The 15138-nt window shown below is 48.8% G+C and overlaps 8 protein-coding genes across 9 annotated transcripts; 5 read left to right on the top strand and 3 right to left on the bottom strand.

Moving 5' to 3' along the window:
- Nucleotides 1-514: 514 nt before the first annotated feature.
- On the top strand, nucleotides 515-946 carry FVEG_01616 (hypothetical protein; the record flags this gene model as incomplete). The annotated part of the gene is made up of 1 exon (XM_018888619.1): nucleotides 515-946. The coding sequence occupies one exon, from the start codon at nucleotides 515-517 to the stop codon at nucleotides 944-946; it is 432 nt and encodes a 143-aa protein (XP_018744584.1).
- A 2158-nt stretch (nucleotides 947-3104) lies between these two features.
- FVEG_01617 (hypothetical protein) lies at nucleotides 3105-4997 on the top strand (the record flags this gene model as incomplete). Its single annotated transcript, XM_018888620.1, has 1 exon — nucleotides 3105-4997. One exon carries the CDS (start codon nucleotides 3105-3107, stop codon nucleotides 4995-4997), a length of 1893 nt encoding a protein of 630 aa, XP_018744585.1.
- Nucleotides 4998-5233: 236 nt separating this feature from the next.
- On the bottom strand, nucleotides 5234-6906 carry FVEG_01618 (hypothetical protein; the record flags this gene model as incomplete). The annotated part of the gene is made up of 3 exons (XM_018888621.1): nucleotides 5234-6536; nucleotides 6588-6650; nucleotides 6707-6906. 3 exons carry the CDS (start codon nucleotides 6904-6906, stop codon nucleotides 5234-5236), a joined length of 1566 nt encoding a protein of 521 aa, XP_018744586.1.
- Nucleotides 6907-7334: 428 nt separating this feature from the next.
- On the top strand, nucleotides 7335-9149 carry FVEG_14878 (hypothetical protein; the record flags this gene model as incomplete). The annotated part of the gene is made up of 1 exon (XM_018903914.1): nucleotides 7335-9149. One exon carries the CDS (start codon nucleotides 7335-7337, stop codon nucleotides 9147-9149), a length of 1815 nt encoding a protein of 604 aa, XP_018744587.1.
- A 303-nt stretch (nucleotides 9150-9452) lies between these two features.
- FVEG_01619 (hypothetical protein) lies at nucleotides 9453-11079 on the top strand (the record flags this gene model as incomplete). Its single annotated transcript, XM_018888622.1, has 1 exon — nucleotides 9453-11079. One exon carries the CDS (start codon nucleotides 9453-9455, stop codon nucleotides 10968-10970), a length of 1518 nt encoding a protein of 505 aa, XP_018744588.1. The 3' UTR covers nucleotides 10971-11079.
- A 14-nt stretch (nucleotides 11080-11093) lies between these two features.
- Nucleotides 11094-11945, bottom strand: FVEG_14879 (hypothetical protein; the record flags this gene model as incomplete). Its single annotated transcript, XM_018903915.1, has 1 exon — nucleotides 11094-11945. One exon carries the CDS (start codon nucleotides 11943-11945, stop codon nucleotides 11094-11096), a length of 852 nt encoding a protein of 283 aa, XP_018744589.1.
- A 431-nt stretch (nucleotides 11946-12376) lies between these two features.
- Nucleotides 12377-12559, top strand: FVEG_14880 (hypothetical protein; the record flags this gene model as incomplete). The annotated part of the gene is made up of 1 exon (XM_018903916.1): nucleotides 12377-12559. One exon carries the CDS (start codon nucleotides 12377-12379, stop codon nucleotides 12557-12559), a length of 183 nt encoding a protein of 60 aa, XP_018744590.1.
- Nucleotides 12560-13114: 555 nt separating this feature from the next.
- Nucleotides 13115-15012, bottom strand: FVEG_01620 (hypothetical protein). Of its 2 annotated transcripts, none has more exons than XM_018888623.1 (6): nucleotides 14671-15012; nucleotides 14409-14622; nucleotides 14263-14354; nucleotides 13823-14211; nucleotides 13677-13776; nucleotides 13115-13627 (listed from the first exon to the last, which is right to left on the bottom strand). In XM_018888623.1, exons 1-6 carry the CDS (start codon nucleotides 14884-14886, stop codon nucleotides 13451-13453), a joined length of 1188 nt encoding a protein of 395 aa, XP_018744591.1. In that variant the 5' UTR covers nucleotides 14887-15012; the 3' UTR covers nucleotides 13115-13450. The 2 variants fall into 2 exon arrangements, with proteins under 2 accessions (XP_018744591.1, XP_018744592.1); XM_018888624.1 differs by having other exon boundaries at nucleotides 13229-13627; nucleotides 13677-13747; nucleotides 14671-15009.
- Between the last annotated feature and the right edge of the window lie 126 nt (nucleotides 15013-15138).

Genomic DNA, 15138 nt, shown 5'->3' with positions numbered 1-15138 from the left:
GGCTTTCACCAGCCATTTACCTCCAATCGATAACAAACGAAGGCCGTTTAGGGGCTACATTAAAGCACTATTTGCTGGAGAGGAGAGCTCAGGTAAAACATGGCGCTAGGCCCAGAAGCATCCAAACCAGAGGCGTCCAGACTAGCTTCACGCTATTGATCAAGAAACGTGCTAATTTGATGACTATTGAAGTACAGAACTAAACTAAATGTCCCGATTTGTATCTACACATGCTATAAGGTTTTCATGGCTCAGCTGAGCTTATAAGCGTATGCACCGCTCAGGTCTGTGTGCTGCTTGGCTTGTGGTTTGACGGCTTGAATACTTCTTCCAAGCAGACAGGATAACACAAGGTTACTCATTTCGTGTATATAAAGCGGCCATTCTTCTGACATTGACATCACAACTCAGCTCCTCTTCACCATCACTTCCCCTCAAAACACTGTCGCGTAAGTAAATCCTTCTACATTTACACACCCAAATATCTTACCTTCAAGTAGCAAAACTTCAAACAATGACCATCTTCGACGACATCGGCGATGCTTTTGGCAGCGCAGCCAAGGCTGTTAGCAGTACTATCATAAGCGAGGCCGACACGTCCCCCCGTAGGATTGCCGTTTCTCTCGTCAACAACACCCAGCAGACATTGACTTGGGTCGACTCTGGTGTCGATCACGGCACCCGCGATGACCACGCACCAGACACAATCGGGCCTCGTGATACTGGAAAGTGGAGTTTGAAGTCTGCCGGGTTTCAGACAGGATGTGAGGGCTGGATGAAATGGAGAATTGGTGATAACGGACCTATCGTCAGGCTGGATTATGATAACCCGTATGTCGGGTCTAATTCTTACTCTTGCAGCGTTGACTCAGCTAAGTATAATGTTGAGAGGGAGGGCGGGTCTGGTGATAATGCTACTGTTAAGTTTATCGTCAGCAACAAGTAGCTATGATTTCAAGGAAAGGCGCTTGCTATCTGTATCTAATCCTTTCTATCAATCTAATTCTTTTTGCCCTGGATCTTCACTTAAACGCTTCGATACAATCAATCTGACCAGTCGAACAAGTACGGTTTAGCGTCTTGAAAGTGTCACCATTTGGCTCCTGGTTGAGTTTGGTTGCTAAGCAAGCGAGTTGTCAAAGGCTAAGAAGCACTGTTCTTGTTAAACTACCTTGGCATTTAGATACATTATGAGTTAAACTTACCCAACTTTCCCCAGAGTTTCTTAAAATGATGCACAAATCAACTTTGGGGATCCTTTCCCAATGGCTATACTCCAACCACCTTCCCCACCACGAAGAGGAAGCTTTCTCCTCTTTTCTCCGCCTGAAGAGATCCCAGGCTCCTCCATTGTCACATCTCATGTTACATTGCCCAACCCGCTCGAATATCCGGGCAAAGTAAGCTCGATGTGTTTCGTGGAAGATTGGAAAGTATCTGCGGCCTCTCCTAGGTGGTATATTTATGGGCTGCCGTACGTACATCACTGGGCGACTGGAAAAATGGAAAGATTCGATTAAGGACAGCTAATCCATTTCTTACAGATGTTATGGATTTAGGAGCAAGATAACTTAAATATCATCAATAACGTCGAATACAGGCCCGGTAAACACAATCTCAAACCACAAACCACTGCCACTGTCTTCCTTGTCTTCTACCAGATGCAAGCCAACGGATATGAGCCCAATTACACCAGATTCTGTCATTAGGACCGGTGGAACAACGACTCTATAGGGCTCCTGGAACAGCTCCTGATTATCTCCAACCTTGCTTTGCGTCACAGAAGCCTATATGTGTGTTCTCAATCGTTGTTTCTTGGCACGGCACAAGTTTGTGCAATGTGGTTGAGGCTGTGGGCTTTGATGCTAGTACTGACCAGTGGCTGAGTTCATATCATCGGAGCAATCTATAACACGCCACAAAACGAGTCAGTAAAAGAGGAGAAGGTCGTTGTCCCGATAAGCCGATAAAGGCGAAGAAATAGGGGGCCAAAAGCAGAGCATCGCCAGGTATCACTAAGAGTCTGCCGATGATTACGTGGAGTCTAGTAATGAGACCGAGGGGAGGAATGCAATCCTTCCAGAACATTCATCGAATATTCAAGAGACTTGGAAACGCATGAGCAGGCCGGAAACACTGTTTTTGATTTAAAAGTGCAAATGTAATTTTGTAGTGTTGCGCCTATCCTTGCTTTTATGGCGGCTAACAAGGGCTGAATCGCCAATCGATCTTGTTGAGGCTGAAGGCTGACCACCCACTTGTCATTTATTTTCAGCTGCCAGGTCCAGCCAGCCAATGACCGATACCATCAATTGTGCCAGCATCATATTATATTCAGAAAATTGACCAGATTGATGTATTGGGATTTCTTTACATACTATGGACCGAGCACAGCTGATTGATCACAGTAATTGGACTAATTAACCAGTTTCGCATATTAGATGTACTCTGTGTGTTCATAAGGAACGACTTTTCAAGCGCGCAAGCACGTAACCGCCAGCCTGATGGCCTATCGTGACAAATTGTTTCAGCATGGTTGAAAAGACACAGGAGGATGAAATCAGGCTACCCAGCTACGTCCACTTCATGCACCTTGGCCCTTGATACATGGCCAGAGACATGCAGATAATGTCACTGGCATGTCCTCATTGACCCCCAGTCACACCTGGGGTCCCTGAAGGTCCACTCTGGATTCAGCTGCTACGCGCCGGAGAAGGCATAAAGCAACCTGAGTCATGCCAGGTGGCGGTGTTCTGCAGACCTTGCGCTGCGCGTCAAACGGACATTTCTTTTTACCCCTGAACTAGCGACTTTGCACATTCGGCAGTTGGAGAGACTAAGCATGGTATACATAGCGAGATAAGACAGCTGAAAACTCATTGTCTGAATTACAAATGTGGTGGTTTCTCCCATGCTTAAACCATTCGACTGTTGAACAGACTATCCTCGCATTGTTCTCGACTCTGTTTAAATTTAGCATTGTTCTATCCCCCTTTTCTTCAGTAAGCCGGTCCTTACTGCTATCGAGAAAAACCGGATATTTCACTTCCTCATCTTATCTACCGGTCAAGACGCGTATCATTACGCTAATTTCAACCGATACGATGCTATTCGTAGCAGTATCCTATCTCTTCACACTCCTTATCTGCACTCCACTTGCTTTGAGTTATAGTGACAAGGCGTGTTGCAATAGAGCCCGCGAGGAAAACGCCTTTGTCTCCCCCCAAAATGGCAGCGCCGCTTCTATGGATAACATCGTCTGCGGACAGGTCTACAACGAGTCTTCTCACGCCGCACCAGACGCTTACGTTACGTACAACTTCTGCAAAAGCGAATGTGGCGGCTGGGGTGTCTCCAGCGTCGAGAACGCGGACCAGTGGGCTGGCCCAATTGTACAGTTTATCCTTCCGTCTGTCATCTTCAGCATGAACATCCCCAGAACGTTCGAATTCGTTTCATCTCAGTGGCTTGACATTCTAGTCTTGAGCAATCTACGTGGCTGGAAACGAGCAGTTTTGTCGCTGCTATTGACGTTTCCGGCACTTTTTTTTGTTGCCGCCGACACCATCATCTGGGTTATGACTATCATGTGCATGGCAGGCCCGATGATGGTTGCCGGCCTGCATGAAGCACTGATTGACTTCAAGATATTAAAGGCGTTAAAGAAGAGGACATATATTCCGGAGAGATTTGTTGGTGGGACAAGGGCGTCTGAAGAAATCCCTCTGGACCCTATGGGCAATAGCGTGATCGGAAATAATGTGGCAGGGCCGAATGATGACGAGGAGGGTATAGATGGCTTGAGGGACAAGGTAGAGCTCCTGGTAACCGTTCTGGCTGGTAACCTTCAACTCACGAACTTCGATCCCTGGCCGGACAACCTTGTGTTGATTTCTAAGGCGCTACTGGCTACAGGGAGGCGTCGGTTCAACGCTATGACACCGCATTCTGTCCATACACCTTCAGACCTACCTCTATCAGACAGATCACACATGCTACCCAACAGCGAAGCAGATCAGGACTATCCCAGCTTGTCCGAGCAGCTCAAGAGGCTCATGACGGCGCAGTCTGCTTTCGGTGCCATCGTCGGAGCAGCGGTCGTTTTCTATCTTGGTGCCTTTATCTACACCATCCTGGACTTGCTAGGCGATAAGAGCAACCAAGATGCCGCCATCTCCCTAGCTTTTGGTGTCGAATGGATGATCATCGTGCATGTCGCCATCGTCAACGGGTTCCTTCTTGCCAGCAACAACCCGAGTCCAGTCACCATGCTCATCGGGCGCCCTCTTTCGACTCGCAAGCCACTAAGAAGATCAGCATTCCCTCCCATCTATGACGGTATACTCCAGCCGGTGTTTATGTGGCGCCGGGGGGTTAATAAGATGGAGTGGCTCGAGAAGTCCAGAGCGTGGCAGCGTGGCGATCCAGAATTTATGAATGACGTCCGAATCAAGAAACGGGATTATCTAGGCTGGATCATACTGCCCACCATCATTCTCATTTCCCTTCCGCCGGCGGCAGGGGCCGTGGTAGCGTGGCAGACTCCCCCGCGGGGTTGGGGCTGCCGATCACTCAGCTTTGTCACGTATGCAGGCTTCCAGATGGTGCTTACTCCGTTATACTTCTTCGTCGCACGCAAGACGGGACCCAAGACTACATTACAGCACGCTATCCACTGGCTCTGCGTTGTAGTGTTTGGCGTGACGGTTGTGCTAGCTCTCTTCACCAGCATCGCCACGACTCTCATGCAGATCATAGGAGTCTTTAGAAACTGCTTCTGTTATGTGAACAGCGGGATGTGGCTTGACCTGAATAACGCTATCGTTAATGTGGCTTCTGACACCAAGAACCGAAGAAACTCAAGCGATGGGTGGATTGTTATGGGCGGTGTTGCCACTGCCTTCATGGCCGTGTGTTCATTTTTCGGATGGTGGTTTCAGATGAACATCCGGGTCAGTTTTGAGGATGCGATCAAGGATATTGATAACTTGTTTTAAATCGAACGCATGGTAAGTTTGGGCTGCCTTTGATCTGAAGCGCCATTGACTGGGCGTACGTGGCGCCTTTATTGTTGGAAGAAATATTCCCGCTTATTAGCTGTTGAATTGGGGAGTTGGAACAAACCTGATATGGTTAGAGGACAATAGTTTTCAAAAGATAGAGTTGTCATAAATTAGATCTTGGGCCTCTAGAAATAGAGCTATCACTATCAACTTCGCGCTCTTCAACTCCCTTACATCTTGTAGGTTCCCATTCGTCGAGGGCTGATCTTGTTGTGGAACATGTGGTCAATCTCGTCATATCGTCGCCCCTTGAGCTCTGGAACATAAACCCAACTCCAGATAAAGCCAGTCAGGCCCAGACCACCAAAGATGAACCCAACCTTGCCCTTGAGATTACCTTCATCAGGGTTAACCATGTATGGAATGGCAAAGTTCATCGCAATACCCATAACAGATTGTGTAGCAGTAGCAAGCGCCATAGTCTTAGCCTTCAGATTTAGGGATGCTGTCTCACCAAGCACAGCAAAAGCCATGGCTCCGACGGTAGCGAAGTAGACGTAAGCGTAGATGACAGTACATGCGGCTTGCACCCACTTGGCAGCTACTGTAGGGACTACATCCATGATGCCGATGAGGAATAGGAGCACTGTTAGAGCTCCCATGCCGGAGAGAAAGATCTTGCGACGACCGAAAGAGTTGACGACGAACCAACTGCAAATATTGCCGAGAACACCGCATGCTGTGACACCGACGCCAAGATCGAAACTGCGAGAGGTCTCGAGACCAGCGAGTTGGAAGAAGTAGGTTGAGTAGCCAAGCACAAAGATGATGCCGACGAAGTGTTGGCAGACAAAGACTCCCATGCTGATCATGGTTCGGATAAGGTCAGTTCCCGTGAAGCACTGGATCCATGATGCCTCCTCGGCAGAAGCAGCCTGTTCCTCTGCGATGGTCTCTTTGATAGTAGCCAGCTTGGCGTCGATATCGACACCATTTCCGTAAAGCTGGATCAGTGACTTTTTCGCCTCCTCAATCTTACCCTTTCGCACAAGATACCATGGAGTCTCAGGAGCGAAAGGCAGTCCAGCAGCAAGGATAACAATAAAGACACCCTGCGTAGCCAGCGCACCCCTCCAAGCCCAATGATCTGTCCTCTCACCAAAAGCCTTGATTACACCATTCGACACCAACTGCCCAATAGCAATTCCAAGATTAACGCCCGCGGTAGCAATACCACGAAAAACAACTGGTGAAATCTCCGAGGTCGCCAACGGTGCAAGCGTCAAGAAGAAACCTAAGCCAAGACCTATGATGAGCTTGGACATTAGGAAAGCCACGTTGGTATTGGACATGCACTCTCCGATGGTACCGCCCGTAGCGAGGAGGAGTGCCATGACGAGGGAGTTCTTTCGGCCGACGTAGTCGCAGATCCAGGAGCACATGAAACCGCCGAAGAAGCCGCCGACGGAGCTGATGCAGTTGAAAGCGGTCTGCCAGTCGGCGGGGAGGATAGCTTCACCGTTTTCGACGTATCTGAGAATTTGTTAGTGGCGATGACAAGGGGAGATCGGGTAGCGGGCGTACCCAAAGTCACGTCGGAAAGCGGCGACGGAAATCATAGCGCCGTTGATCTGAGCATCAAAGCCCCTATAGTCGACATTTAGTGACTGCAAACCAGGAGATTGGATAGAGGTTTGATTTACCAGCCTACAGCTGCGATTGACCAGTAAAAGCACCACCAAACAATAGCCGGATGTTGTTTAAAGCATTGCTTGAGTGTCAACTCATGCTCAGCCTGACGGTCTGCCTCGACAGCATGACTCTTGGCATCAATGAACTCCGTGCCAGACACCTTGGCCTGGAGTTCAAGATCTGCTTTGGCGGTAGTACTCGACGTCTCCATGGTTGATAATAAGCAGTCAATAAGAATAAAGTGGAAACTGATGATGGATGCTGGTGATGACTGATAAAGATGGGGTCAACTGCCGAGTCTTATATACAGCTGCATAACCGTAGCATCATCAATAGTTTTCGGTTAAAGACGTGCCATATTGTCAAGCGTGGCATGGCATGACAAGAAAAGAAGCAGGAAAATCATGCGCTGAAAAAGAATTGGCGTTAGCTAACACGGTCTAGACCAGTCTGGGGTTTGTGGGGAGACCACGAAAATCTGGGGGATGATGAAAAAGCTGAGCTTACCCCAGTCTGGCTGATACGAGCGAAATTCCCCGATGAGAGCCCACTTTCCGGCGTCACGAGTCAAGAGGTATAAGGAGCGATATTCCCCGATGTAACATCCACGTTCTGTTTCTTTCCTCCTCCACGTTCATCATGTCTCCGCAAACCTCAGAAATGCCAGCTGAAGCGGATCATCGGCCGGGGAAGAGACCTGCGCCAAGGGGCACGGCGTTTTATCCCCGCAAACGAGCTAACACGGCGTGTCAAGTGTGTCGGGCTAGGAAGACAAAGTGCGATAATCAGAAGCCGGCCTGTTCGTACTGCGTAAGTGTTGGAGCGAAGTGTATTCAGTCTCCGGTTGATTTATCGGCATTTGACCCTGCGAGTCTCAAGATTTTGGAACGGTTGGATGAATTGGAGAAGTTGATTCGCGAGCCGAAGCCTGGCACCACCAGTCAAGATATTGTCCAGAATGAGGCAGAACTGTTACCCGAAGAGTCACCGTCACAGTTATCCCCAGAGAGTCTGAGCGACATCCCCCTACGAAGCATCCTCCCCGAGAAGATGGAAAGCCTCCTTCTCTGGTCCGTCCTCTCCCGCGACATGTCATCCCACACAACTCTCCACCCCGATCCTCCACAACCATCCCCATCCTATTCCCCGGGGTGCACATCCCTAGCCGACATAGCAGACCTTGACACCCAAGGCGTAAAAGCGCTTCTCGACAATTTCTTCGATCACGTGCACTGCAAGAACCCCATCCTCGAAGAAGCAGCCGCTCGAAAAGTGGTTCTCAACGTAGTCATCGACGGGATCGATTGGTCGCCTGGATCATGTCTAACACTCATTATCTGCGCGCTGGGAAAGATTGCAACGCCTTTGGATGCGAGTTTCCATCTGAGGGCTGATTCAACGGCGTATTTGGAGGCGCAGGCGCTGTTTCAGGCGGCGCAGAAGAGGATTGGCACGCTGATGGCAAGATCGGATATCATTGGGGCGCAGTGCTTCTTTCTATCGGGGGTGTTTTTGATGAGTACGTTTAGACCCTTTGAAGCGTGGCGGTATTTCTCGCAGGCGTTGGGGATGTGTCAGACGTTGCCGTTCCTGCAGAGAGCGCAGTCGCTTAGTGCAATGGATGGGGAAGATTTAGCGAGACCGGAATTGGGCGAGACGCAGCAAGAGGCTGTATACTGGTCTGCTTGGAAGTCTGAGAGAGAATTACGGGGAGAATTATCTCTTCCAGACTTTAGTATGCCGCATTCTTCAAGCGTGCTATATCCGCCATTCTTTCCCACGCCTCCTCATCCCTTGGAGTCTACCAAGACCACGGTATCAAGTCGGCAACATACAGCGTGGCTATTCTACCTATCCGAAATAAGCCTTCGCAGACTCTCCAGCCGAACATGCAACGACATTCTCGAACTTCACCGCGCATCAAGTTCAAATCTCGACTTCCTCAAGCAACTCTCCCTCCTCATACCAGCCTACGAAACTCAAGCCAACGAATGGGCCGAAAGTCTCCCCCCAGAACTCTCGATTGCTTCAGCACCAGTCGACGACAACGTATGCTGCTTTGTCCTCCGCGGACACTTAGTAAACTTCTTTGAACGTCTCTATTGGCCTTTTGTGATGGCTCATCTGGCTGCCTTGGAACGCGGTGTAACTACACCAATTCCCGGACGGCAATTTGTAGAAAAGGGCTTGGAGTATCATGTTCTTAACGTCGAAATCAACGAAGCGGGGTTTTTACATCGTCATCATGGGACGTGGCTCATGATCAGAGCGTTAGTACGTTCCGCGACGGTGTTGCTTGCAGCGCGGCTCTTGGGATCGGGAATGCCTGCGGGGTGGATGGGTGCATGTGAGAGGATTATGCATGTTTTGAGGGCTTGGGAAGAGGATGTCCCGGGATTATCGAACCATCGGAATTTCTTGGAGGAGGTTTTGCATGGGCTGAGTGCTAATTGATGTTTAACATATGATGTACACTATAACTTGGTTAAGGCGTTCTTCTTCCCCGTGTCTGGCGTGTGATAGTCTTGGAGAATTATGGGGATTCCAAGGGAATGGTTCGTAGTGGTGTCGTGGCGGATCCTATCGGGGAGTGCCGCTCGTAAGAAAACACTCCACTTTGAGGGTATGGACTATTTAGGTGAAGCCTGTAATGACTTTTGGAATCAAGTAGACTTCACTGATCACGATTTAGATTGGCTCCTTTATTCCTTATCCAGTTTCCTCTTTCTTCACAGCACCAACATCTCAGTCACTACCATGGTCGCAACAGCAGATAACTCCGGCTCCTACGAAGCCATACCCAAAACCAGCCCTCAAAAACCATCAACATGTAAAATGCTTCATACAGAGGGCAGTCGCATCGTCGACCCCTCCGGCAACACCGTCATCCTCAAGGGCGCTGCCATCGGCGGCATGCTCAACATGGAGAACTTCATCACCGGCTATGCAGGCCACGAACACCAACACAGACAACAAATGGCTGAAGTCATGGGTGAAGAAAAAGCAAACTTCTTCTTTGACAGACTTTTATACCATTTCTTCACAGACTCTGATGCCGCTTACTTTGCGTCGTTGGGCCTGAACTGTATCCGCATCCCATTCAATTATCGTCATTTTATCGATGACATGGATCCTGATAACTTGAAGAAATCTGGGTTTGATTGGTTAGATCGCTGTGTGGATATTTGTGGGAGACATAACCTCTACGCTGTCCTTGATCTACATGCCGTTCCTGGGGGTCAGAACCAAGATTGGCATAGTGATTCTGGACTTTCACGGGCAGCGTTCTGGGACTTTAAGGACCATCAAGACAGAGCTATCCAACTATGGAAAGCTCTCGCAGCTCACTACAAGGGTAACCCTGTCATCGCAGGCTACAACCTCCTCAACGAACCCGCCGACGAATCCAAGACCTCATCCGGCCACTACGGCGCCAAGCTCATAAAATGGTACGAACGCACCGAGAAAGAAGTCCGTGCCATCGATCCCGATCACATGATCTTTATCGACGGAAACACCTACGCAATGGACTTCCGCGCCTTTCCGGAAAACCCTCTTCCCAACGCTGTGTACGCCTGTCACGATTACAGCCTCTACGGGTTTCCTCTTCCGGAGCAGTACGAGGGTACAGATGAGCAGAATACTAAGCTGAGGAAGAGCTTTGAAAGAAAGGTGCAGTTCATGAGGGAGAAGAACGTGCCGATTTGGAATGGAGAGTTTGGTCCCGTTTATCAGAATGAGCATAAGGAGGGTGATGAAGCTATCAAGACCAACGCCAAGCGCTTTAACTTGCTACAAGAGCAGTTGGCGATTTACAGAGAAACAGATATTAACTGGTCTATCTGGCTTTACAAAGATGTCGGTTATCAAGGCATGGTCTACGTCGATCCCGAGTCTCCCTACATGCGTCTCATCGCGCCCTTCATCGCCAAGAAACAACGTTTGGGTCTTGATTTCTGGGGTGTCGTGAATAAAGACGGCGTCAAACATCTTTACGAACCATTTCTCCAAGGGTTAAAGGAGGAAGTGCTGGAGAAGTACAGAGACACGAAATATCCCAAGATTTGGACTTTTGAAAGGCAGTTTGAGCGGGTTATTAGGGAGTGTTTGATGAGTGAGTATGTGGGATGGGAGTTGGCGGAGCTGTTTAGGGATAAGAGTATGGAGGAGTTGGAGGAACTTGCGAGTAGTTTTTCGTTTGAGAAGTGTGTTAAGAGGGATACGCTTGTGGGGATCTTGAGTCATGATTCGATGATTTCGGGTGCGAAGAAGTAGAACACTCAGGTACCGAGATAAGATTTTTGGCGTTTTGTTGGTAGAGCTTAGTTAACAGGTTCATATCTCATTAGAAACATACTGCCTGCAGTGTTGATATAAGCCTTCCATGTCACCGCGCATCTAGATTCCTTGATCCATAGCATCCACCCCATCAGCCAAGTCCTCGCAACTCAACACAAAGCCCCAGCCTTCTTCACAGTTATACTCAGTGCACTTCTTGGCAAACTCAGGACTCGTCGTTGCACAAGCATCACTGAGCATTAAACAATCCCAGCCCTTCGTGTAAGCGTCTCGAATAGTCTCAGAGACGCACTGATCCGTGTTCTCCCCCGCAAACAGCAACGTTCTAATACCTCGCTTACGCAGTGCGTCTTCGATGCCAGTTCCTCCCCAGAAACCAGAAAGTCGATTCTTGTTGATGTGCATGTCTTGTGGTTCTGCGATGGCCTTCAGACTGGGATGAAACTCTGTGTTCCACTGATCTCGCATCATGACACGGCCTGCATCGATGAGCGTCCCGTCTTCACACTTGACTTTGCCAATTTCCGTGCCGATACTTCCCAGAAATGTGGGCTTGACAAAGTTCTTATCGAGAGGAAAGTCGAATCCCCTTGCGATGCTCGGGGGCATGTCGTCTAGCTCACTGTCTTTGACGCCCCAGCCAAGCCACACAACTGGTATACTAGCCCTGCGACACACGGGAATGACCTGTTTGACGAGTTTGTCGACGATCCCCAGGCCAGGGCTTTTGGGAGGACGACCGAGAAAAGGCGACAGGAAATAGTTTTGCATGTCAATCACAACGAGAGCTGTTTTTGAAGGGTCGATGGTGGCTTTCTCAGTGCGCGTGTTGAGAGTGATTCGGGGGTAGATCGATGGTGAACCTGGAGTTGGCGGGTGGGTAAGGTCGAAGCCATCTTTCTTGGTCCAGAGCCAGAAGTTGTTTTTGCCGCCGACAGTCTTGACTTTCATGATGATGAGTTGAGCGTGAGATGAGAAAGATTGGTAATGGATTGAGGAGGAGGGGAAAGGTGAAGATGTGGCTGCGTTGAATCAGAGCTTGTTTGAACAAAGCCTGACGTCAGATTTCACAGCACAAAGAGACAAAGAGGCCAGTACTAAGAGCCCTCATTATCGGGCACCTAAAGGATGATCTGTCTTTACAAGAGGCAATGCTAAAGTCGTCACTGAAACAATTTCCTTTTACCTTGACAAGGTGGCGTTTATTCGATGTTCACTGAGCGATGCATAGCATGCCTTCGATCACGCCCGTCTCACCAGTATCTGATATTTAAGCTCTTTGGACTCATCGACCGTGTTTCTGACACACTTCTAACTTCCAATTATAACAATTTCAAGCGTCCCTATTTCCAAAATAGATTTCGCACGAATCGCTACTAACCATGTGTACTGAGGTTGTTCACACATGGGAGTGTACCGTGTGCAGCAAGGACTTCAAATCAAGAAGAGACTACACGCTGTGCAAAGTCGGGAGGAAGGAGAATAAATGGGGTGCTTGCAAGAAGTACAATGTCCAGCATGAATATTGGAAGGATAAGTGCGGTGCTTGTGCAAAGAAGAAATAAGGCAGCGGAAAGACTTTAGTTGCAAAAGAGGCTGCAGTTATAATGTGATCAATATTGAACTTCCTTGTACCGATTGTCAAGGCATATACTCTAAAATGAAGCTTAAGTCGTGATAGCGTGAGGTGGAAGGCGGGTCATCACCTATCATTTGCCAGATTTTTTGAAGAAGATGTATAGGCAGTGAAATGCTTTTTCGGTCTCCAGTCAGACATATCAAAGTAAGTGCATCGAAACCATGATCTCATCTGATCAGAGAGCAGTCCACGAAGCATGATACCAACTCTTGTGCTTACACGTAGATGTTCACGGCTGCACAACATCATTCTGGTATATAAATCCTCGCTCTCGGCGGAGTACACTGCAAACCTCCCAACAACGTCCATAACTACCCGTCTATAAATCGAGAAACATACAGCAGACATCAACCATGTGTATCCAAGAAGTCAACAACTACGAATGCCCCAAATGCGGGAGAGATCACAGGGCTGGCAGAGATTACAAAATGTGCAGTACGGGTCGTCGCAAGAACAAATGGGGCGCATGCGGGAAGTCAACCGTGGAGCGACATAATTATAAGGAGACTTGCCCGGCTTGTATTGCGAAGGCGAGGAAGTCAAGCTAACCACTATGAGTGCTATCAAAGATGCATTCCGAGCTTGAGAGGAGAGGCTGGACAATGTTTTTAATTGACAAATAAAACTTTTCTATATATGCAATGTAATTAGTTTGTACATGAATTATCTATATCGCCAGCACGCAGCTAGCGATCCAGCAGCTTCCGGGATACCTGATCCACAGTCTTGGTTTCGTGTATGTTCCATGTAGCATGGATCCCTTCGGCAGTCTGTAAGATCTTCCGATTGACAGACCCGGTGATAGGGCCACCTCACACTATTGCTGTCTTCTCTCCTCGTCGAGGACTGGTCTTGCTTCAGCAGGAGCTTTCTTCTGTAGGCTGACCCAGATAGCTGAACCAATGATCAAAGCACTGCCAATGAAACTGGTGATTGGAGGTGTAGTTCCCCAGACAATTCGCTCGATAATGAGCGCGAAGACCATCTGGACGTACTGTCACCAAGTTAGCAATGCTGCGAATGTGTTGGCAAGCAGGACTTACGATTAGATTGGTGGCTCGACCAGCCTTCTCCCTCTGAAGACCCTCGGTGAGGAGGAGCTGGAGCAAAAAGCCTGAGATGCCGATCGAGAGGAGTAAACACCTAATCATATGAGGTATGGACAGAGATTAGGGATAGGGTTGCATACCATTCAGCGACAGTCTTTGGGATCTCGAATTGAAGATCAGGGTGAATCATGATGATGAGGAACGAGCTGACAGTGGCAAGGACAGCGAAGTAATTGACACTGACAAGCGAATGGGCCCGCTTTCCGATCACGCGAATAGTCGCATACGCCGTCGCCGCTGCAAAGGAGCCGAAGATGGCACAGAGAATAGCGATGGTGCGTTCTTGTGGTGTCGCCTTTACCGGTGGTAAAATACCACCATCAGTAGTGAAGTCCGAGTCAACAGCGCGAGACTCCAACTCCGATAATGTTCGCCAGCTTTCGGGGAAGAGGAAGGCCGGGCGGGCGACGAAGAGGACGCCTGCGAAGGCGATAAACCCAGCAGTGGCTTCTTTGACAGTGAATGGTTCCTAGATACTGGGTCAGCTGAGATCGTGGTCAAAGATCAAGGCTGTACTTACGCGTAGAGCAACCCATGCAATAAACGCAGTAAGAGTCGGGACAAGGAACGTAATGACCGTCGCATCAGAAATATCAAGATACGACAGTGAATCTGAACCAACACATTAGCAAAGTCCCTCCCCATCAACCAACCACTTATCCTTACAGTAAAGTCCAAAAAGCCCAGCTGAGCCCGCAAACCCCCTCAGCACCAACAAACCCCTAACCTCCTTCGGCCCCAGCGGAAAATTCGGCACGTTTTTACACCACATGTACACAGAGCCAATCAGCGCTGTAGCCAGCATTCTCACAAAAATGATCTGCAAAGCGTGAAACTTTGTTTCAAAACCTGTTTCGAGAAGTCGCGTTGTCATGGACATCTGAGCTTGTTAGTGTGACCGTTTCATCGACGGGAGTGGCGTGCTTACTATTGAAGCGAATAGCTGAGCGACTAGGACGTAGAATAGACCGATGTTTCGGGAGTAGAAGTCTTGAAGTTTTGTTAAGATTGTTGAGTCGGAGTCTGAGGTTGTTTCGGAGGATGTATCGGAGGAGTCTGAGGTGTTGACGGCTGGGGCCAGTAGAGATGAAGCCTCTGACTCTCCATGTTGATTGGCCAGCGTTTTGCTCTGAGAGTGAGACATGTTTAGATCCTTTTTGTGATAAACTGTGAAAAAAAGTCTACGGCCAGCGCAGTCAATAGTCCCCTGCAATTAAGTCGGGTTAAATTCACAGCCTGTGTGACAGAAGCATAACGAACAGAACTGAAGGATTTTCTCCATTTGGTCTCGTGAGCGAGTGGCGCTGAGCCAACTAAATACTCAGCTGAGATTGGACAGCGACGGTCCCACGAAAGGGGGGTTTCCACCAATCGCGGCTATGATCGCTACGTGAAA

The sequence above is a fragment of the Fusarium verticillioides genome, chromosome 6, assembly GCF_000149555.1.
Source record: "Fusarium verticillioides 7600 chromosome 6, whole genome shotgun sequence".
Taxonomy (NCBI): domain Eukaryota; kingdom Fungi; phylum Ascomycota; class Sordariomycetes; order Hypocreales; family Nectriaceae; genus Fusarium; species Fusarium verticillioides.
The sequence above is the reverse complement of the archived record's forward strand: the minus strand, read 5'-3'. Positions and strand labels throughout refer to the sequence as shown.

Excerpts from the sequence above, each read along its gene's own strand:
- FVEG_01620 (XM_018888623.1), bottom strand. The coding sequence starts at position 14,886 with ATGTCTCACTCTCAGAGCAAAACGCTGGCCAATCAACATGGAGAGTCA. Across the intron at positions 14,212-14,262 it reads TTGCATGGGTTGCTCTACGC|GAACCATTCACTGTCAAAGA; the intron begins GTAAGTACAGCC and ends CCCAGTATCTAG. Across the intron at positions 13,777-13,822 it reads CCAAAGACTGTCGCTGAATG|GTGTTTACTCCTCTCGATCG; the intron begins GTATGCAACCCT and ends TCATATGATTAG.